The sequence below is a fragment of the Talaromyces atroroseus genome (assembly GCF_001907595.1).
Source record: "Talaromyces atroroseus strain IBT 11181 chromosome Unknown scaffold_0, whole genome shotgun sequence".
NCBI classification, from domain to species: domain Eukaryota; kingdom Fungi; phylum Ascomycota; class Eurotiomycetes; order Eurotiales; family Trichocomaceae; genus Talaromyces; species Talaromyces atroroseus.
In genome coordinates this window covers 1,936,935-1,954,399 of record NW_017971432.1, presented here as the reverse complement: position 1 = coordinate 1,954,399, position 17,465 = coordinate 1,936,935, and the positions used below count along the sequence as shown (strand labels likewise).

The window sequence follows — 17,465 nt, the reverse complement described above, 5'->3', positions numbered from 1 at the left end:
CCCCGCATGCCGTCACTGCTCAGCCCATTTGTCAACAACTCCCAGTCAGTCACTGCTCTGACAAACACTTCATTTCCTGTTTCATAGTATCTCTGTTTTCTTTTCAAATACCACAGCATATTGCCCAGTTTTCATTGTATGTCTGAATACAAGCTCTCCGCTTCTTTGGAAGGCCACGGCGATGATGTAAGCGTATTCACTTGACTATGTTTGTGGTATATCTGGTTTGTTTAGCTAACTCGAAAAGGTACGCGCTGTGGCCTTCCCAAATAGCAAGACTGTGGTATCAGCCTCGCGTGATGCTACAGTTCGTATTTGGAAGCAAGTATCGTTTCCGCCGCCAGCCTACGACCACACGATCTCATCTCATGGATCTGCATTTGTCAATTCACTCGCATACTATCCTCCCAGCAACGAGTATCCGGAAGGCCTGGTCTTCTCTGGCGGTCAAGACACAATAATCGACGCTCGTCAGCCGGGAAAGGCTTCCGGTGATAATGCGGACGCGATGTTATTGGGCCATGGTCACAATGTATGCTCGATCGATGTCTGCCCCCAAGGGGGTTGGGTTGTTAGCGGCAGCTGGGATTCAACGGCAAGATTATGGCGCATAGGCAACTGGGAGACCAATGTTGTCTTTGACGGGCATCGGGGGAGTGTGTGGGCTGTGTTGGCTTACGACAAGGACACTATTATTACAGGTATGTTGCTAGCACCCCTCGAATTCAATGCATGGACTGTGTGAATCTGATAGGCCCCGTAGGATGTGCTGACAACCTTATCCGTGTTTTTAATGCCTCGGGAAAACTCTTGAAAACAATCAAGGATTCGCGAGACGTCGTGCGAGCTCTATGCAAGCTTCCCGCTGGCCATCCTTCCGGTGCCCACTTTGCCTCTGCGGGGAACGACGGAATAGCAAGGCTTTTCACACTTAATGGCGACCTTCTAGGAGAACTCCATGGTCATGAAAGTTTTATTTATTCGGTAGCAGTAACCCCGTCAGGCGAGCTCGTGACCTCTGGAGAAGATCGTACAGTCAGGATATGGAGAGGAAACCAGTGTGTTCAGACAATCACGCACCCCGCTATATCTGTATGGAGTGTTGCAGTATGCCAAGAGACTGGTGACATCGTCACGGGTGCAAGTGATCGTATCGTCAGGGTTTTCACCAAGGACCAAGGTCGGCAGGCTGACTTAGCAGTTTTGCAACAATTTGAAACCGCTGTCAAGGAATCAGCAATACCACAACAGCAGGTAGGCAACATTAACAAGGAGAAACTTCCAGGGCCAGACTTTCTCAAGCAAAAATCTGGTACCAAGGATGGCCAGGTTCAGATGATTAGGGAAGACAATGGCAGCATCACAGCCCATACCTGGTCGTCGGCAACGCAGGAATGGATTGCAGTTGGTACTGTTGTGGACTCGGCAGGTAGTTCTGGGAGAAAGACTGAGTACCTAGGACAAGATTATGACTATGTTTTTGACGTGGACATCGAGGATGGAAAACCGCCTTTGAAGCTGCCTTACAACCTCTCTCAGAACCCGTACGAGGCTGCAACGAAGTTCATAGGTGACAATGAGCTCCCGATAGGGTATTTAGATCAAGTGGCCAATTTCATAACTCAAAATACGCAAGGTGCGGCAATCGGCCAAGCCGCAGAGCCGCAGCAAGCATCCGCCCCTGATCCCTGGGGTCAAGACAAACGATATCGTCCAGGAGATGCCGCTGCTGCATCGATATCGGAGACACGTCAAAATGTACTTCCCCAGAAAACGTACCTCTCGATTAAATCAGCAAATATCAAGGTGATAACAAAAAAATTGTCGGAGTTGAACCAACAAATTGTTTCTTCAGGCAACAAGGACCTTTCTTACAATCCACCAGAGCTAGCTACGCTTTTAGATTTATGCAATCAATTAGAGAATACAGGCTCACTCCCCAAGGATCCTAGGGCAGTGGAGGCTGGCATACAACTTGTTTTGAAGGCAGCCCTTAAATGGCCCACTGCAAATCGAGTTCCTGGTCTTGACTTGCTTCGACTTCTGGCGGCGGCGACGCCTGTGACGGCTCAAGTACGATATGAAGATCAGGATATCATTGACTCACTTCAACAGAGTGGAGTATTCCAGAGTCCCGTCACTATCAACAATGCAATGCTTGCCATTCGTTTCTTTGCAAACCTATTTGAGACTCCTCTCGGTGGTGATCTTGCTGCCACTAAATTCGACACCATTCTCCAAATGGTGTCCTTAGTTGCGACTGTGGGTGATGCAACGCCAAATCGCAACATTACCATCGCTGCTACAACACTGTACATCAACTACTCAGTGTACTTCACTTCTGAGGGACGGGTGCAAAGTGTGGAGTCGGCGGAGCACGCACTTCGGCTTCTTGAGGAACTATCTAAGATTCTAGCGAATGAGAAGGACTCCGAGGCGGTGTATCGCGCCCTAGTGGCGCTGGGAACTCTTGTGAAAGCTTCTGGTGAAGAAGTGAAGAGCGCTGCCAAGGAGATTTATGACCTTGATAGGCTATTAAGCAAAGTCTCCAGCTCCAGTGCAGGACGCGAGCCTCGCGTAAAGGGGGTAATTGGGGAAATTCGAAGTGGCATTTGATCATTATGGCTCCCCTCAACGCCCTACGTGGGTGGATCTACATTTACAGTTGCTATAGCATGTAACTCATATTCATCATAGTCTACCTTAGACCACACAATTCGCGCTTGATCACTTCAACATCGATCGCTAGATGTAGACCTCCTAATACAACAATCTCCCCGGCTCTCATCATCTTATATTTCCCTTTTCAAAGCTTCTCATCAGCATCAACACCAACTTCAATAAATTGGTCAACACCCGGATAGTCAGGGACATCAATGTTATATTTATCCGCAATCGACCTGGTCAAAAACCTGCCACCAACAAAATGTTGGCCCCGATACCATTTGACGCATGGCTTTGGAGCAGTAAGACTAATCAACGCTCCCGGCATAAACTTTGCACCTGGCCCTTCCTTGGGCGGACCTTCCTGGATATCCCACGAACTGGGGGCATCAACACTGAGCACCGGTAACCTAGTCTCTTCCATTTGACTGATGATAGACGGGAATGGTTCTCGGAGGGGCTTCTGGAATGAGAATCCGAAAATTGCATCGACGAGCAGGTCGGCGGACTTGAGGGCTTCGGTGAAGTCGGGAACAAAGGGGACATTGAGGTTTGTGAGTTGGGTTTTGAGGCGCTATTTCATATATAAAAAATTGAACGATAAGTATTGCGGCTTCATGTCTTTGAATAGGAATAGACAGGGATTGCCATCTCTTTGCTGGCAGGTTTGGGCCTACCTCATATAATTCGTTCTTGCCCTGCTTTGGGTAGTAGACGGATGGCTTGTAGCCATAATGTACTAGGTGGCGTGCTGCAACGAGGCCATCTCCTCCTATCATAGATTATACGCCCATTAGCAATGCACGACATCAGTGCTCAGGTCGTTTACTTGCCATTGTTTCCGGGACCGCAAACAACAAGGACGTTTTTCCCTTTACTGAGTGGATGAAAGCGATATACTGATTGAGTGCACATATCAACGGGTAAGCCTATAAGTCCGAATCACAAACAAAAGTTGATCTCTTTATAAAAAACAACGCTAACCAGCTTGTGAGACAGAAAGACCTGCTAATTCCATTAGTTGGTCCAATGAAAACCCGCCCACGTCCATTAGATCCTTGTCCAAGGCCGCGGCATCTTTAGAGGAGATTGCCTTATTGATGATTGCGTGTCAGATTGAATGCAGAGTCTTTAGAAATCGAAGGAAACCCGTTACCTTAAGGGACATGGTGGCGGTTTGTGCAATTCGATAAGCTTTAGATTTGTAGGCCGGATTGCGGTTGAGCAAACGAAACATATAAATTCGTGCCGTCGACGTACAGGTAACCGACCGGCTGGTTCAGGGTTAATGTAGGCTCTATGCCGCACGAAGCTCAATGCAGGAATAAAGAGTATAAAGCTTCGTCTCGCAGAAGAAAGCGTACAAAGGATGGTATCACGATCATTGCATCATCGTTAAGCTGACGCCCGCATATCAATATGCCCAATCGGGTAAGGTGTCACTTGTCTCCGGGACCATCGGATCAACGATTCTTCCGGATCCTAAAAGTAAGCGTCGCGCATCGATCCCTCTATCAAAAGCTGACCAGCTCCCATTGTGCTGCAGTGCAGTTGTTCCAGCCACGCTTTTTACGTTATCCGAGATCACAATGGTTGTCAGAATTCGATTCTCACGATTTGGCCCACGCCATTCGCCATTTTACAATATTGTTGTTGCGCAGGCGAGGTATTTTGATCTAAGATCTCTTTGTTGTCTCGGTCGTTATAGACATGATTAATACTAACGAAAACATGTATCTATAGATCGGCTCGAGACTCCAAACCTCTTGAAGTAATTGGCACCTACAACCCTATTCCACAAAAACCTACCAATTTGTCCGAGGAAGAAGCCCGCGTCGCAAAGCCTTTCAAAGAAATTTCCATCGATCGATCACGAGTCAAATATTGGCTGGGTGTTGGTGCACAGCCAAGCGATTCAGTGTGGCGATTGTTGAGCATGGTACGTCTAACAAAGTGCTATCTCCTATTGACATGATGCATTCGCGGGAAAAGGAGGACAAATACTCTTGTGTTGTCTTCTCAGCCCCGCAAAACTGTTAAGAAGTGCTTGGGACGAGACGAGGCTAATGATCTGAACAGATGGGCCTACTCGAACCCAAGCCGAAGAAATTCGGATCACAGAATAATTGATCGACACCCTCGTTCGACGTCTCCTTCTCCTTATCGAATGACGAAAAACGAAAAGCTTAGCATGGCAGGGAGACTGGAAAGTTCCCACCCAAGGATTAGATCTGATACTGCGACGAAAAGAAATGTGTCGAGAACCGCAGTCAGCATTTCACGGCGTTTCATTGATTTCTTTAACCTATCTCAAGTCTTTTGAACTTGTTTGGTTTGTAAATTCTGCTTATATATCTCTATCGAATGTACAATACGGCTGGTTTTCTCACGTGGTAAAATCCTTTTCGATGTACACTGATATAAAATTGAATAAACGGCCATGCCGGTCTGTGGATGCTGCTCTTCGACCTGGGTATATGTTCGGGTCCCGAGGTCGTTCGGGAAGCAAGGTGCTTTTACGTACAAGAAGAGGTTATGAAAGCTGGTGATGGATCCTTTATGTCTTCCATTCTCAAAGTATTCACATGTTAAGAATTGTCAAGATTCGGTTTCCCCTTGGCAACGTCGGGACAACACAAAAGACACGGTTGATGGATATTCTTGCGTATTACCAAATTAAGAACAGCGAAAGCAATGTGATTGTGAACAGTGGAACCCATCCCCATCGGCTTGCCGAATGGGGAAAGGCCAGATGAGCTTAAATCAAGTGGAACAAATGTCATTTATGCATTTTATAAATTCTGAACGAGTACGGAGTAGTTCCTACTGAGTGCAGGAACATTTACGGTATCTACTAGATACAACAAAAGCGTGTCTTTCAGATGCTGTCTTGAACAAACTGGGATGGCTGCTCGGGCGCGCCGGAAGTCCTCTCCGCCCTTTTAAGCAACCAATTGGCAATCATAGACTAGATGGGCTCTCGAGTCAGTTCTAGTATCTAGTATCTTACTTATCTGCTTGCATAATCAAAAACAGTATCTCCAACCGTAGCAGACACGATACGTGCATAAAAGAGCCGTGCAGACCCGAGGAAAGAAGCCAGGCAAGCCACAGACCCTCTTCAATGACTCTTGCTCATGGTCATGGCCCAAGCTCGTAGTTAGTCGTTGCAGGCGAGAAACTCTAATAGAGTAGGATCTTCTGTATCGGCACAGTCAACTGTCAGGTAGTTGCGAAGTAGTTAAAGTAACTCTCCTTTGAACGAATAGAACTTGGTGAGCTATCCGAAACATTTCCGAGAGAAAAGGCAATTACTGTAACGACTGTCGGTGCTGATTAGTTACCTTGGTCTGAAGACGGAATGCGTGCTAAATAACTAGCTAGCACAGCGTAAATGCTACTAAGCAACGCTAATACGACGTAGCTAGTACAACGTAATCAGAATACAGAGGTAGAGTATCTAATACAATACACGCAGATACAAAAACAAGGACCCACTGCCGTGTGCCGCGTCCACGATCACTCAAGGCTGTGATTGGCCACGAGGCACTCTGCTGAAGTCACCTCGGTCGCATGCGGAACTGTGGTTCGCTGCTCGGCTCGTCTGGGCTGTGGGCTGCCCCACCATACCTGGCCTCTGCATTCGGGATGCGGGCGCTGATTGGCCACCCGGAACAGCTCCGCCTCTCTGATGGCGATCGACATGCTGTACAGTAATTTACGAACGCGTCGAGGGATATATTCTAGCAGTAATTCCAGAGTACGTATTGAAATGAAATTACAGCGCACTCGTGCCTGAGGTGTTTGTTGCTCGCCCACTTTTACCTGTTCCTTGGGTCCGGCTAGAACGCTCACTTATCAGGCCCAGGCTCTCTCTCTCTCTACCTGCACCAGCACACACTCGCCGGCATGCTGGGATTCAAGCCATCTCACCCCCCGTACGGTAGTAAGTAGTCGTAGCTCGCCAAGCCAGAAGATCGCAACGGTCGCTACACATATTATGCGCCTGTTATAGCTATATACCGATATGACAGTCGAGGCTGCCTGCTAGACCGTTCCCGGCACCATCGCGAAACCCATGGGTTTGCTCCAGCCGGCTGGCCAATCACAGCGCACGGGCGCGGCCCATTACCGCAAAAACTACCCAAGCACTAGGCCTGTTCGGGCGGGCTCTCTCCTGGCGCGCTCCCAAGTGCAACTCCAGCAGCCCTTCCTGCCTTCCCACTCCCACTCCCACCCTTCCCCAACTTTATCCTGGATCTTCACTTCCAACCTCCAGCCTCGTCATCGTCGTAAACCCATCTCTCCCTGTCTTTCCTTCCACCTCTCTCCCTCATTTTCTGATCCCGACCGCCCGTCTTCGCTTCTCCATCGCTTCTGCCGCCCTCTTGTTCCGTGTGTTTCTTGGTTGTGCCTTCTTGCTGCGCGCTGCCGCGTGCGAATTCTTCCGGCCTTCGAGTAGCCCTCCGCCCACCGACCAGAAACTTGTCGCAACACCGCTCGCATTCTCATTTCACGTGTCGCAAAACTTGTCATTGGAAGCAGAAAATAGTCCGCGTCTTCACAACTGCTACCGATTGTCGCGTCGTATCTTGAACTCACCGTTACCGGAATATCGCCTGCGTTCGCCACGCTTGTGGTCGCGTCTCTGTGTGAACAGCAGCACCCTGATCCCCAGATTCACTCCGTTTGTGTGTGCACGTCAAATCGAATCTGTACGTCTCAGAGGTTTTCTTCGGATACTGCGACACGCTTCTCGCATTTTTATTTTATTTTTATTTGTTGTGGACCAGGCATGGTTGGCAGCTCCACGACGCACTCCAGCCGAACAAGCCCTGGGTCTTTCAGCACTACTCAGCGCGCTACATCGGTATCCTCCAGTAATTCTTCTCCTCAGTCTTCGTCGCAAGGGCCCTTTGGAGCGCATAATGCAATGTCGACCGACGTGTATAACTCCGCTGTCTCTCAACCTTCTGCGTCCTTGAGCTCTTCTTTCACCTACCCTTTTTCCCCGATCGGAACAACAAGCTCGTCCTTCGATAGCCTAGGCACAAACGGTATGCGGCTCACTGATCCCGATGTCTCACCTCCCATGAATGGCTTTCACCGCATGAGCAATGGCGCTGCCATTCTCATGCGCAGACTGCCCAAAAACACTAGTCGGGAAGCCCTACGGAGCATGTTCCTCTTCGCGAAAGATTTTATCGACGCCGATTTCGTCCCTTCTGAGTTGCCAGAAGATAGCAAGTTCCTCTGTGCAGTTGCACGATTCAACACAGTTGCTGCCGCCGAAGAAGCTCGTGCCATGCTTGACGGCAAGCCCAACACAAGCAACGAAGCCAACATGATTGTTGAAATGTTTCCGGGACCGCTCCCTAATCGCCGAAATACAATCGACCATACCGCTAGTCGTGGTATTTCTGCTCGCCAGTCGTCCCGCTTCAACGGCACTTTCCAGACAATGACCATTGGCACTTCCTCTCAGCAAGCCAATGAAGCGCTTCCAGCTCCTGACACAAACTCTCGACTTCACACACTCTTCTCTCCCCGTTCGCCCATAGGCAGTGGACTTGGAGAACTCCCGCGCGTGAGTGGCAAGTCAGTCATCGATCAAGATCTCGATGAGGAGACGGGGGAGTTGCTGAAAGATCCCGTTGGTTATGCTCAGAATGGACATGTTAACGTTCCCCTCACGCGGCGCTCAACTAACCCTCAAATACCGACCAGCCGATTCACCAATCTGTCATTATCCACGAATGTTACTTCTCCTCCTTTACAAAACTATTCCAACGGCGCTGGTGGTCGCATGGGATTGCCGACACCTTCCAGCGCTCTGCCACCTAATATAAGCGGCAACCCTCCTTTTCATTATCCTAACCAGCATAACCCGCGTCATAGCCTGCCTGCTGCCAATCCGAACGACTTGAATCCCCCATGCAACACACTCTACGTTGGTAATCTTCCAGCCGACACGCAGGAGGAAGAGCTTAAAGCTCTCTTCTCCAAGCAACGCGGGTATAAGAGGTTGTGTTTCCGCAACAAGCAGAACGGTCCAATGTGTTTCGTTGAATTTGACGAGGTGGCAATGGCTAGCAAAGCCTTGAACGATTTGTATGGGTATAAGCTATCCAACAGTGTGAAGACAGGCATTCGTCTTAGCTTCTCAAAGAATCCTCTGGGTGTACGGAGTGGACAACCGGGTAGTAGCGTCAATCCACCGACTCCGCTCAGCCCCCAAACTCCCATCCATGGAGCTGCTGGCATTGGACCCATTCCAAATGCCATGTTTTCCACCGCCAGCGGACCCCCTCCGGGCTTGTCAGCGCCTCCGGGCCTCGGGCTACCCCCTATGAACGTTCGAAACGGCTCCATGCCACCACCTCCGAGCTCCCACGTACCAGTTAATAATGGCGGCCCGTTTGGGACCAACAATGGGCTCGGTATTCGAGCAAATGGGTTAAATTCGCTTAACCCCACCCCGTTCGGTGCTGCAATACCTGGTAATACTGCAGGTCCTGGCATGACTGGTTTCAGCGGTGTCTATCCCGACTATATGATGGGTCGATGAGTAGTTGCGAAAAAAGACAACGGAAACAAACACAACAACCATCCCCATTTTTACTATAAAATAACAACATCATATTATGCATCGGTAATGCCTGGTATGTTTGATGATTTACTGGATTTTATGGCGCTTAGTGAGCTTGGGTTTTGCAGTTAGAGCCGGTATACGGAGGTCTTTTTTATTTTTCTCCTCCCTTCGCATCACAACTGAGACGATCATTTCTTCTTTCATAAATTCCCTGTTTTATCTCCCTTGGGTTCGGTTCGCACAGCGTTAGTCCACTAATTGTATTGTTTGACTGATAGGGAGTTTCTCTTTCTTTTCAAGACATGCATTGTTCGTTCTTCTCCTTTTGATTCTTCTTTGTCATATTCAAGTTTAATTTGATTTGATTGATTGCATTATCATGTTTCAATTACTGTTGAACACCTGTTTATGGTTCCTATTTCAACTCTTCTTATTCTTGGAGGACGTTCTGGAAGATGGTTTATGGTGCTAATGTTTCATTTCAACTGTGTCTTACTCATGTGATTCCCCTTTTTGCAACAAACAGCATCCATTTTACGGCGCATGAGTAACATGGATGGATAATCTGATATGGAAAGTGAAGACCTTTGGGGGGTTTTGCTCCAAATCACTACTATTATTATAGCATTGCTTCGAGTGCGTGACTGTTTTCTTTGCATTTCTACCCTATTTGTATTTTTTTGGTCTCTTCTCTCTTACCTCTTCTACCAAAATATTATTTTCTTATGCAGTATGGTGCAGCACTAAGATCGTCAAGGTGCTTGTTCGTTTTTGTTTCTTTGAGTATCAGATCCTACATATACTACCAGCACTTGCGAGAGGCGTTCAAATTGGAACATCGTGGATGATAAATGGCTCTTTGGGGTTTAACTCGATTCCTTTTTGCTTTCCCGGTATGAAATTCATTTCTTATTTTAATTTTGTTAGTTAGCTTAGTCCCTCATCTATGTAAGTCTATAGTCGCATTCGACAGATGCCTGGATTTAGACTGTTCAAATTGCAGCCCAAATCAATCACTTTCACAAAACGAAGTTATCTGGAACATTATGTAATCAATACTCCGGACTTCCCTGTGTTTGGGCTGTTTGTTTCTGTCACGTGACCTAGGCACAACTAATCAGAGAAACTTTTTTTTCTTCCTCCTTCCTTGTCTTCTCCAAACCAAGGGTGCTACACCCTCAATTCCTTGCACAATCGCAATCATTTTTTCCTCCTTTAAGCAAAGCAAAACACTGCACCTATACCCTTTTCATGTTGCATTGACTCAATTACAATCATATACCCCCTTTGCTCTCTGTCTGCTTCCCTGGCAGCTGTTCACCATGCCTCCTCGGATAAAGACGCATCGCATCATCTCGTCCTTTTCTTCCTCCAAAGCCGTTCCCTCTTCTTCCACTATCACAGCATCATATAATACATCACAAATAGCCCAATTACAATGCTCTTCGCGGAGGCAGTTTTCGTCCTCACGTGCCGCGCAAACGCGACTGAGAGAAACAATGTTTGACTGGTTGAATGGCCCAGGTGCAGATCTGAAGCATCACACTCCCGGATCGACCAATTATGTTACACAATTGAAGAATCGTCGAGCTGGAGATGAGGCCTCGGAATCCTCTAGGAGGGATTCTGCTGAACAAGACAGCCACTCGCCCGCGGCAAGACAGCCTTTCCCGCTCAATCCTCTCTTCGTTTCCGAGCCTATTCTTGGTGAAGAGCTCTGCAAGGAAATATATAAACGGGTTGTGATTCAGAAAAAGAGCGTTCGAAGCGTTAGTGTTGAACTGCGAGTGGACATGAGGCGAGTCGGAGCTGTGGTGAGATTAATGGAATTGGAACGACGAATGGAGAAAGAGGTATGTCGATAATGTTTTTTCTTCTCCCTTGCCTGTGAAATTTGCAATGATGAGCAAAAATCGATTAGTCTTGAAGACTCGGGCATTCCCAGCTCGGCTTTGGTTACCAATCATACAAAATTACAACTCTCTGAAAGCAATTTCTTTACTCCTTATTTATTTCATGTTTTCTTCGTGGCACAAGAGCACTGCTAACCGAAAGCCAATCAGGGAAAATCCATGGCAATTCCCTATGCCCGTGCTGTACAGGAAATGGTACCCACCACCCCACTAGGCGAAAAGGGAGAGCCTCAACCGGTGCACGAGTCTATCAATGATCTTCCAGTGCATCGCTTGACGGATCCGCAGATATTTTATCCTGTCTCAGAATCGCGTCAGTTTACACGTGTGGACGCCGGACGAGTATTCTCAGCAGCGCCAGCTTTAGAACGTGGCGAAGAGGCAACCGTAAATGTTGAGTCATTGATTGCTCCGGAAACGAGGCGTTTCGAGAAAGTTGGCAAGGGCGCCGAGGAACATCAAGTACTACTTCCTGCAGATGCCCGTATACCACATCCACAATTGATTGCGCTAGAACGAGACAAAATCAGAAACTCGTCGGAGCGTCGTGAAAATATGGATCGATATCACGAGCGATTAAAGCGCGCAGATGAACTGGAGCAAGAGCGAAAAGTGCTTGCTAAGGCGAAGGCTGAAAGAAAACTGACCCGAATTCAGCCGGAGGATTCCCGCTTCGAGTTTCGGTTTAGGGACGTGGTGGTTAGCAAGGAGACTACAGGGTCCGATGGCCGAGGCCATTCAGCTCCTGGTCACCGGTATGGTGTGCCGACTTATGACCGAAAGAAGGGACAAGTCAAGATCCCGAGAAAGGTGGAAGTTTAATCTAACTATTATCTTTAATTGCCCCTTTCTCCAAGAGAGACCATTCACCTTGTACAATAGTTTGATGTATCATACATATATTCTTATATCCAATGTAGCTAGCAGGTCCTGAAGGGCGTGGATGTGAAGGACGGAATATCTCATGCACTGGAGTTTTCTCAAGTTCTCTACAGCTAGCCAGTCGGCATCAACGACGTTGATAGACGGAGCAGCCCGGTTGCAGAGGATCATCTGCGTAGTCCTGAGATAGGGTAGGTAGGTATGTGATCTCAGCACATGATGACGTCTGAGGATTCATTGTATAACGGTATCTAATGACGAGAAATCAAGTCAAGTAGGCAGGCCACCATCTACTCCCTGCTTCCGAGTTCAGCCTTGATAGAAGGTGCTTGGGTATTGGTGGCATCATTCGGTGATGGAAGATCCGTCTAGAACAGAGAGATACACGACCAGGAGATCGATCGGATCGACCAATTTACGATCTGCCAAAAGAAAAGAAAAAGAAAAAGAAAAAGAGAAAAGGCACGTCGGAACCGGCCGACGGCAGCAAGAGCTTATATTAATGACGTTCCATAGTTAACTGATAACTATATGATGGTTATGTGCGTTGTGCACACAGGAAGAGCTTCGGTCGTGGTTCGGCGCCGCAAGCCGAGCCCCCCTGCCGTTCCCGTAACCCTAACTTGACATCTAGCTCTGCGTATTACGTAGATTGCTAGCTGTTATATTAGCATATCATTATTTGTTTTTGCTCTTGATTCGTGGCCGTGGGCAATTCTCGGCGCCGGCTTCTCTCCCAGGTACTTTGGCTATCGCTCAGGGTCCTCGGAGGCATTCGCTAGTTGCTGTGGCACATTGCATGCAATCTTCAAGGAATTGATGGCGAGATCCTCCTCTCTCCCTAGAATTGGGGCTGGTGCAGAAGTATACACTGGAATGTCTCTATCTCTAGAGCCATACTTCTTCTATACCTAGCACCTACACGTATCGTCGAGTATTCTAAGCAAAAAGGCTGCAAAGCAGATGGAAGCGCGTCTGAGCCGAAAGAAGCCCGTACGCCCCCGACGTTTCGCCGAGCAAAGGAATGGGCCTTCTCACGGCTTCTCCCGATGTTTCTCTCTCAAGATCCCAGGGATGACGAAAATGGCAGGTTCTGACAGAGAAAGAGGCCAGGGTGTCGGGGCCGCTGTCCAAACACAGTGCACCTCGGAGCTGTATCACATCGGGTTGCTTGTCAAACGAATCTACAAGGGAAAGCAAGCAAAGAGAATAAAAGGCCCCGCTTCGGAGGGTAAGCACCTGTCATGGATCCCAGTGGCTTGGATGAAGCGGAGTCGAGGCCTAGTCGCTAGCTAAGCTAGCCTGGCTGTCAAACCATCCGTGAGAGCCGTTTTTTGCCTACTATACGCGCTCTCCATACCTATAGCCAAGTCAGAAACTAAAGGTTTTATCCAGCGGCGGACTTTTACCTAGCCGTTGCGGCGCCGGAGGACGGCTTTTTCTTGGGCCTGGAAAATATTAATCTATCGAGTCTATGATAAATATGTCTTTCCTTGCTGCTTTTCGTCGTCCACCTCCCGACACAGAAGAATCCTGCACAACATCATCCTCTCCCGGCTGAACTGCTTGATCTTATATAATTATACACACACACATACACCACGCTCGGGATTCTCCATCCATCGCCTGCCAAGGACATGGCTTTCGAATCCCCCCTCGACTTTACAAAGCCGATGGGTTTTCCTGCAGACATGAGCGACCACATCGACCCGTCCGATCTGATGTCCTCCTACCAGCCGTCTGATATCGACTGGCTGAGCAAGGACCCCTTTGAAATCCTGCCGTGGGACCTCTCCGGCCTTGACCAGACATTCAATCCTTTTACCGAAGGCAACGGACTATATAGCACCAGCAATCATGGTTCCCCGGCGGGGTATAGAGCAGGAGGAGGTTACACAGTCAAGACCGAAGATGTCATGTCTGATACATCACCTTTTTCCGTATGGGTGCCCCCATTCCATCTTCCCCCGCTTCGTTTCGAGAGTTTGATACTAACAGTGTGTTGCCCTGCTTCTAGGATGCTGAAAGCGAGACATGGTCGCCGATATACGGCAATGACAACATCAAAAGTGGCAGCCAGTCTCCTGTTGATGCCATTGGTAGGAAACATGAGAGTAAACTCCCATTCTCAAGTGAACCAGAAAACCCTACCAAAGAGCACGCAAACAACGTTCGCAAAGAGTCCAGCGCTTCTTCATCCTCATCAACTTCCTCCTCTTCTCCACTCGCCTCCCCAAAATTGACGACAACAACAACAACATCATCATCATCATCATCGACAAGAACGAACAACAAATCTGCTCGCTCATTACCTCCCAGCGACCCCGATGCAGCAGCAGTCATGAAACGCAAAAAGGCCGCGCACAACGCCATCGAAAAGCGCTATCGTACAAACATGAACGCCAAATTCCTTGCCCTTGGAAACGCCATCCCTCGCTCGGGCGGTCCGTTCAATAGCGCACAATCGGCTTCTAGCAAAGGGCCCAGAAAACATTCCCTCTGCCATGCACGCGAGACCATGTCCTCAGTCGCAGCAGGGAGGAGGCCGCAGCATGAACAGCTGCAGCAGCAACAGAACCAACAACAAAATAAATCCGAGATTCTCACAAATGCACTAGCTTATATAAACCAGCTGCAAGATGAGAATTCACGGTTAAAGAGTGAACTGTTAGTTCTCAAAGAGAATCTGTTACCGGGGGGTAATATAATGTGGCGGCGATGAGACGCTGAAAATAAAAGCTCATCGATCTCTTTCAATAGGTATTCATGGGGGCGTCAGGGGGTGTCTTTTCGTCAGGGTTTGATTCTTTTCCAAGGTTATATATATATATATATATATATATTATATGGGTTATTGCTTCAGAACCAAGAAAAATGGCAAAAAGCAAAAAAAGGAAGATTTTATTGCTTGAATGTACATATATCCACTCCTCTTCTATCATTCATTCTTCTTTCCTGGTACCTGTATACGCGTACCCAGGTCAACATCTTTCTACCTACCTAAAATTATATTTCCTTTTCTCTCTAATATATAATGGTCCTGGTCGAATCCGGAACTGTAAGATATAATTGGTTTAAAGCTTTGTTCAAATATTTCAACGTCCGATTCGGAGCTATGTATATATATGGACGGACCACACGATAAACAACAGAAAGAAAATCAAAGCCCCTTTTCTCGTATTTGTAAAGAGGAAATAAATACTACTACATAGTAGTACACATAGCACAAAAAGTCTCGTATGCGTTGCATGTGCTTGTGAATAACCAGGAAAAGATATCCCGAATGAATTAGGAAATGATAATAGCCCGTCTCTTTTCCAGAAGTATGAATAGGCTTCTGAGCGGGTGAAATGGTTGAAATTGCTCACTTAAGGTTGTACAGTGAAAGGATACGCGTCGACAGAGGCGTGAACAGAATGGGAATGAATGAGAGCAAACAGGCACTGAAACGGGTACAGAATTGGGTATCTGAGTCAACATCACGAAGAAGCAACAGAAGAGTGAGAGAGAGAGAGAAGAATGGTAACTGGAAGCAACAGGAAGTGATTTTCGTCGAATCGGAGAGATAATGGTACTAATAATCAGGAAGAAAAAGTGCTTCCACAGAAGTGTCTTGGATAGGTCAAAAAACAGGAATCTGTTTGATTCAGACACTATTCGTCGATTCCGTAGTTGCTGGTTCCTGATGAATTGGGACATCGCCATCTTCATCCTTGCTACTGTTGCTCCCAGAAGAGTCTGGCTCGATAATGGATATTTGTGCGCTGTCTTTACCAGTATTTTTGGCTTGGATTTTTGTATTGTCCCGTGAATGAGACGGCGAAAGGGATGATGTAGTGTAGCTTCGCGGTGAGTCCTCGTATCCTCGCCATTTCCGCCATCCCTCAAAGTCAATCAGAGCTTGCATACAACCCCATTCGGTGACTTTCTGCTCTAACCAAGGAAATCCTATGGGCTATAGGCATATTAGAAGCATGAAAAATCCGCCAGGTGTGTAAATGACATACCTTGGTCAAAAAGTCGTTGCAGCCAGCTGCCAAAGCCTCGTGCCGATCGCTTTGCAAACTACTGGCTGTCAACGCCACTATAATAACAGGGCTCTTGAACATTGACCGGTCCTGTAAGGTATCTTTTTCTTCCAGCGCACTCTCGGCCGGTAGAGAAGGGGAGGTGGCACTAGAGAGCCCAGATGCTGTTTTGGAGAACACACCGATTCCATTCAGCCGTTCCAGCCGTCGAATTTCTTTCGTTGCATCTAATCCGTTCATCACTGGGAGCTGAATATCCATCAGGACTAAATGAAACCCGCCTTGGCGCCACTTCTTCACTGCCACCTCACCATTCGCCGCGCATTGCCATCGGACGCTAAGACGCTTCATAAATGCCTCGAGCAGCTTCTGGTTGATGACATTGTCTTCGACGATAAGCACATTGATTGGCGGGACGGTACCCTCAATCAAACCCCCAAAGGCCCCTCCACTAGGAGAAGCAACCTTTTTAGCTTTGCGAATCGGGCGCGGCGAGGAAGTCCTCGCAGTGGGATTGAGTGCGTTATGCGTTGGGGATTCCGAAGGAGCGGCTGGTGCTGGAGGAGTCGGTAGTGATGGCTGTGACGATACTCCTTGACCATTCACGGCCAGGGTCGCATCTGGTTCATGGATATTAGAGAGGGAAATTTTTCATTCATTCACAAGTCACATTCACATACCTTTTGGTACGGGCCCTGTAACTAAGGTTGGCGAAGCAGTTGTGTGTCTGCCGAATGGTGGTCTTCGAGGATGTTGACTAGTACGAGTCCTAGGCGACGGAAGAGGAGGAACTTTGCCTGTCTTGACAACAGACATGGAAGGTGTTTGGTGCGCACCCACACTACTATTACTAGAGCTCGCTGGGTGTCCCGGTGGTGTCCCGACGCTGACCGGAACAGGCATCAGAGGGAAGTATTCGCCCTGTTCTCCAGGCTCGGCATGATAATAGTACGACTGGCGAGGCGACGGTTTGATGGGAGTTCGGCGTTGCGGTGCTTCGATGATAAGAGCCTCTTCAACATTTTGACCCCCAGGATAATATTGGTCAATCAAGGCAAATAAAGACTCTTCTGGACTCAAAATGCGGTCGGAACCAGGCGGTCGATTGGCGCTCACACGGGGAGTTATCCGCACTATCAAATCGGGAGAGTCAAATGTTCTCCCCAGAGAATTTGCATACTTGCGCAGGACATGATCCCGTAATTCGTCGACGACACTTTCTTCTGGCATTGAAACGAGGGTGGCAGAGGCGTCGGGCCGTTTGACCCAGATTCGTCGGTGCGCCATTTCGACAGGCGCCAAATGGTATTGCGGCCAGATAAAAGAAGTCAGTCGCTATTGCGACTGAGAGTATCCTTTCCCCCCCACCCACAAGACCTCAATCTA

General features: G+C 48.1%; 7 protein-coding genes across 7 annotated transcripts; 5 read left to right on the top strand and 2 right to left on the bottom strand.

The window, feature by feature from the left end:
• Positions 1-138: 138 nt before the first annotated feature.
• Positions 139-2,616, top strand: UA08_00690 (hypothetical protein; the record flags this gene model as incomplete). The annotated part of the gene is made up of 3 exons (XM_020260524.1): positions 139-186; positions 248-701; positions 755-2,616. 3 exons carry the CDS (start codon positions 139-141, stop codon positions 2,614-2,616), a joined length of 2,364 nt encoding a protein of 787 aa, XP_020123894.1.
• A 190-nt stretch (positions 2,617-2,806) lies between these two features.
• UA08_00689 (NAD(P)H-hydrate epimerase) lies at positions 2,807-3,500 on the bottom strand (the record flags this gene model as incomplete). The annotated part of the gene is made up of 3 exons (XM_020260522.1): positions 2,807-3,238; positions 3,342-3,436; positions 3,494-3,500. 3 exons carry the CDS (start codon positions 3,498-3,500, stop codon positions 2,807-2,809), a joined length of 534 nt encoding a protein of 177 aa, XP_020124470.1.
• Positions 3,501-4,253: 753 nt separating this feature from the next.
• On the top strand, positions 4,254-4,794 carry UA08_00688 (Ribosomal protein S16, mitochondrial; the record flags this gene model as incomplete). Its single annotated transcript, XM_020260521.1, has 3 exons — positions 4,254-4,330; positions 4,408-4,603; positions 4,744-4,794. The coding sequence occupies 3 exons, from the start codon at positions 4,254-4,256 to the stop codon at positions 4,792-4,794; spliced, it is 324 nt and encodes a 107-aa protein (XP_020124471.1).
• Positions 4,795-7,459: 2,665 nt separating this feature from the next.
• UA08_00687 (hypothetical protein) lies at positions 7,460-9,232 on the top strand (the record flags this gene model as incomplete). Its single annotated transcript, XM_020260520.1, has 1 exon — positions 7,460-9,232. The coding sequence occupies one exon, from the start codon at positions 7,460-7,462 to the stop codon at positions 9,230-9,232; it is 1,773 nt and encodes a 590-aa protein (XP_020124466.1).
• Positions 9,233-10,755: 1,523 nt separating this feature from the next.
• UA08_00686 (hypothetical protein) lies at positions 10,756-11,991 on the top strand (the record flags this gene model as incomplete). Its single annotated transcript, XM_020260519.1, has 2 exons — positions 10,756-11,109; positions 11,359-11,991. The coding sequence occupies 2 exons, from the start codon at positions 10,756-10,758 to the stop codon at positions 11,989-11,991; spliced, it is 987 nt and encodes a 328-aa protein (XP_020124467.1).
• Positions 11,992-13,688: 1,697 nt separating this feature from the next.
• On the top strand, positions 13,689-14,773 carry UA08_00685 (hypothetical protein; the record flags this gene model as incomplete). The annotated part of the gene is made up of 2 exons (XM_020260518.1): positions 13,689-13,991; positions 14,069-14,773. The coding sequence occupies 2 exons, from the start codon at positions 13,689-13,691 to the stop codon at positions 14,771-14,773; spliced, it is 1,008 nt and encodes a 335-aa protein (XP_020124468.1).
• A 924-nt stretch (positions 14,774-15,697) lies between these two features.
• On the bottom strand, positions 15,698-17,366 carry UA08_00684 (hypothetical protein; the record flags this gene model as incomplete). The annotated part of the gene is made up of 3 exons (XM_020260517.1): positions 15,698-16,006; positions 16,059-16,699; positions 16,760-17,366. 3 exons carry the CDS (start codon positions 17,364-17,366, stop codon positions 15,698-15,700), a joined length of 1,557 nt encoding a protein of 518 aa, XP_020124469.1.
• Positions 17,367-17,465: the final 99 nt, after the last annotated feature.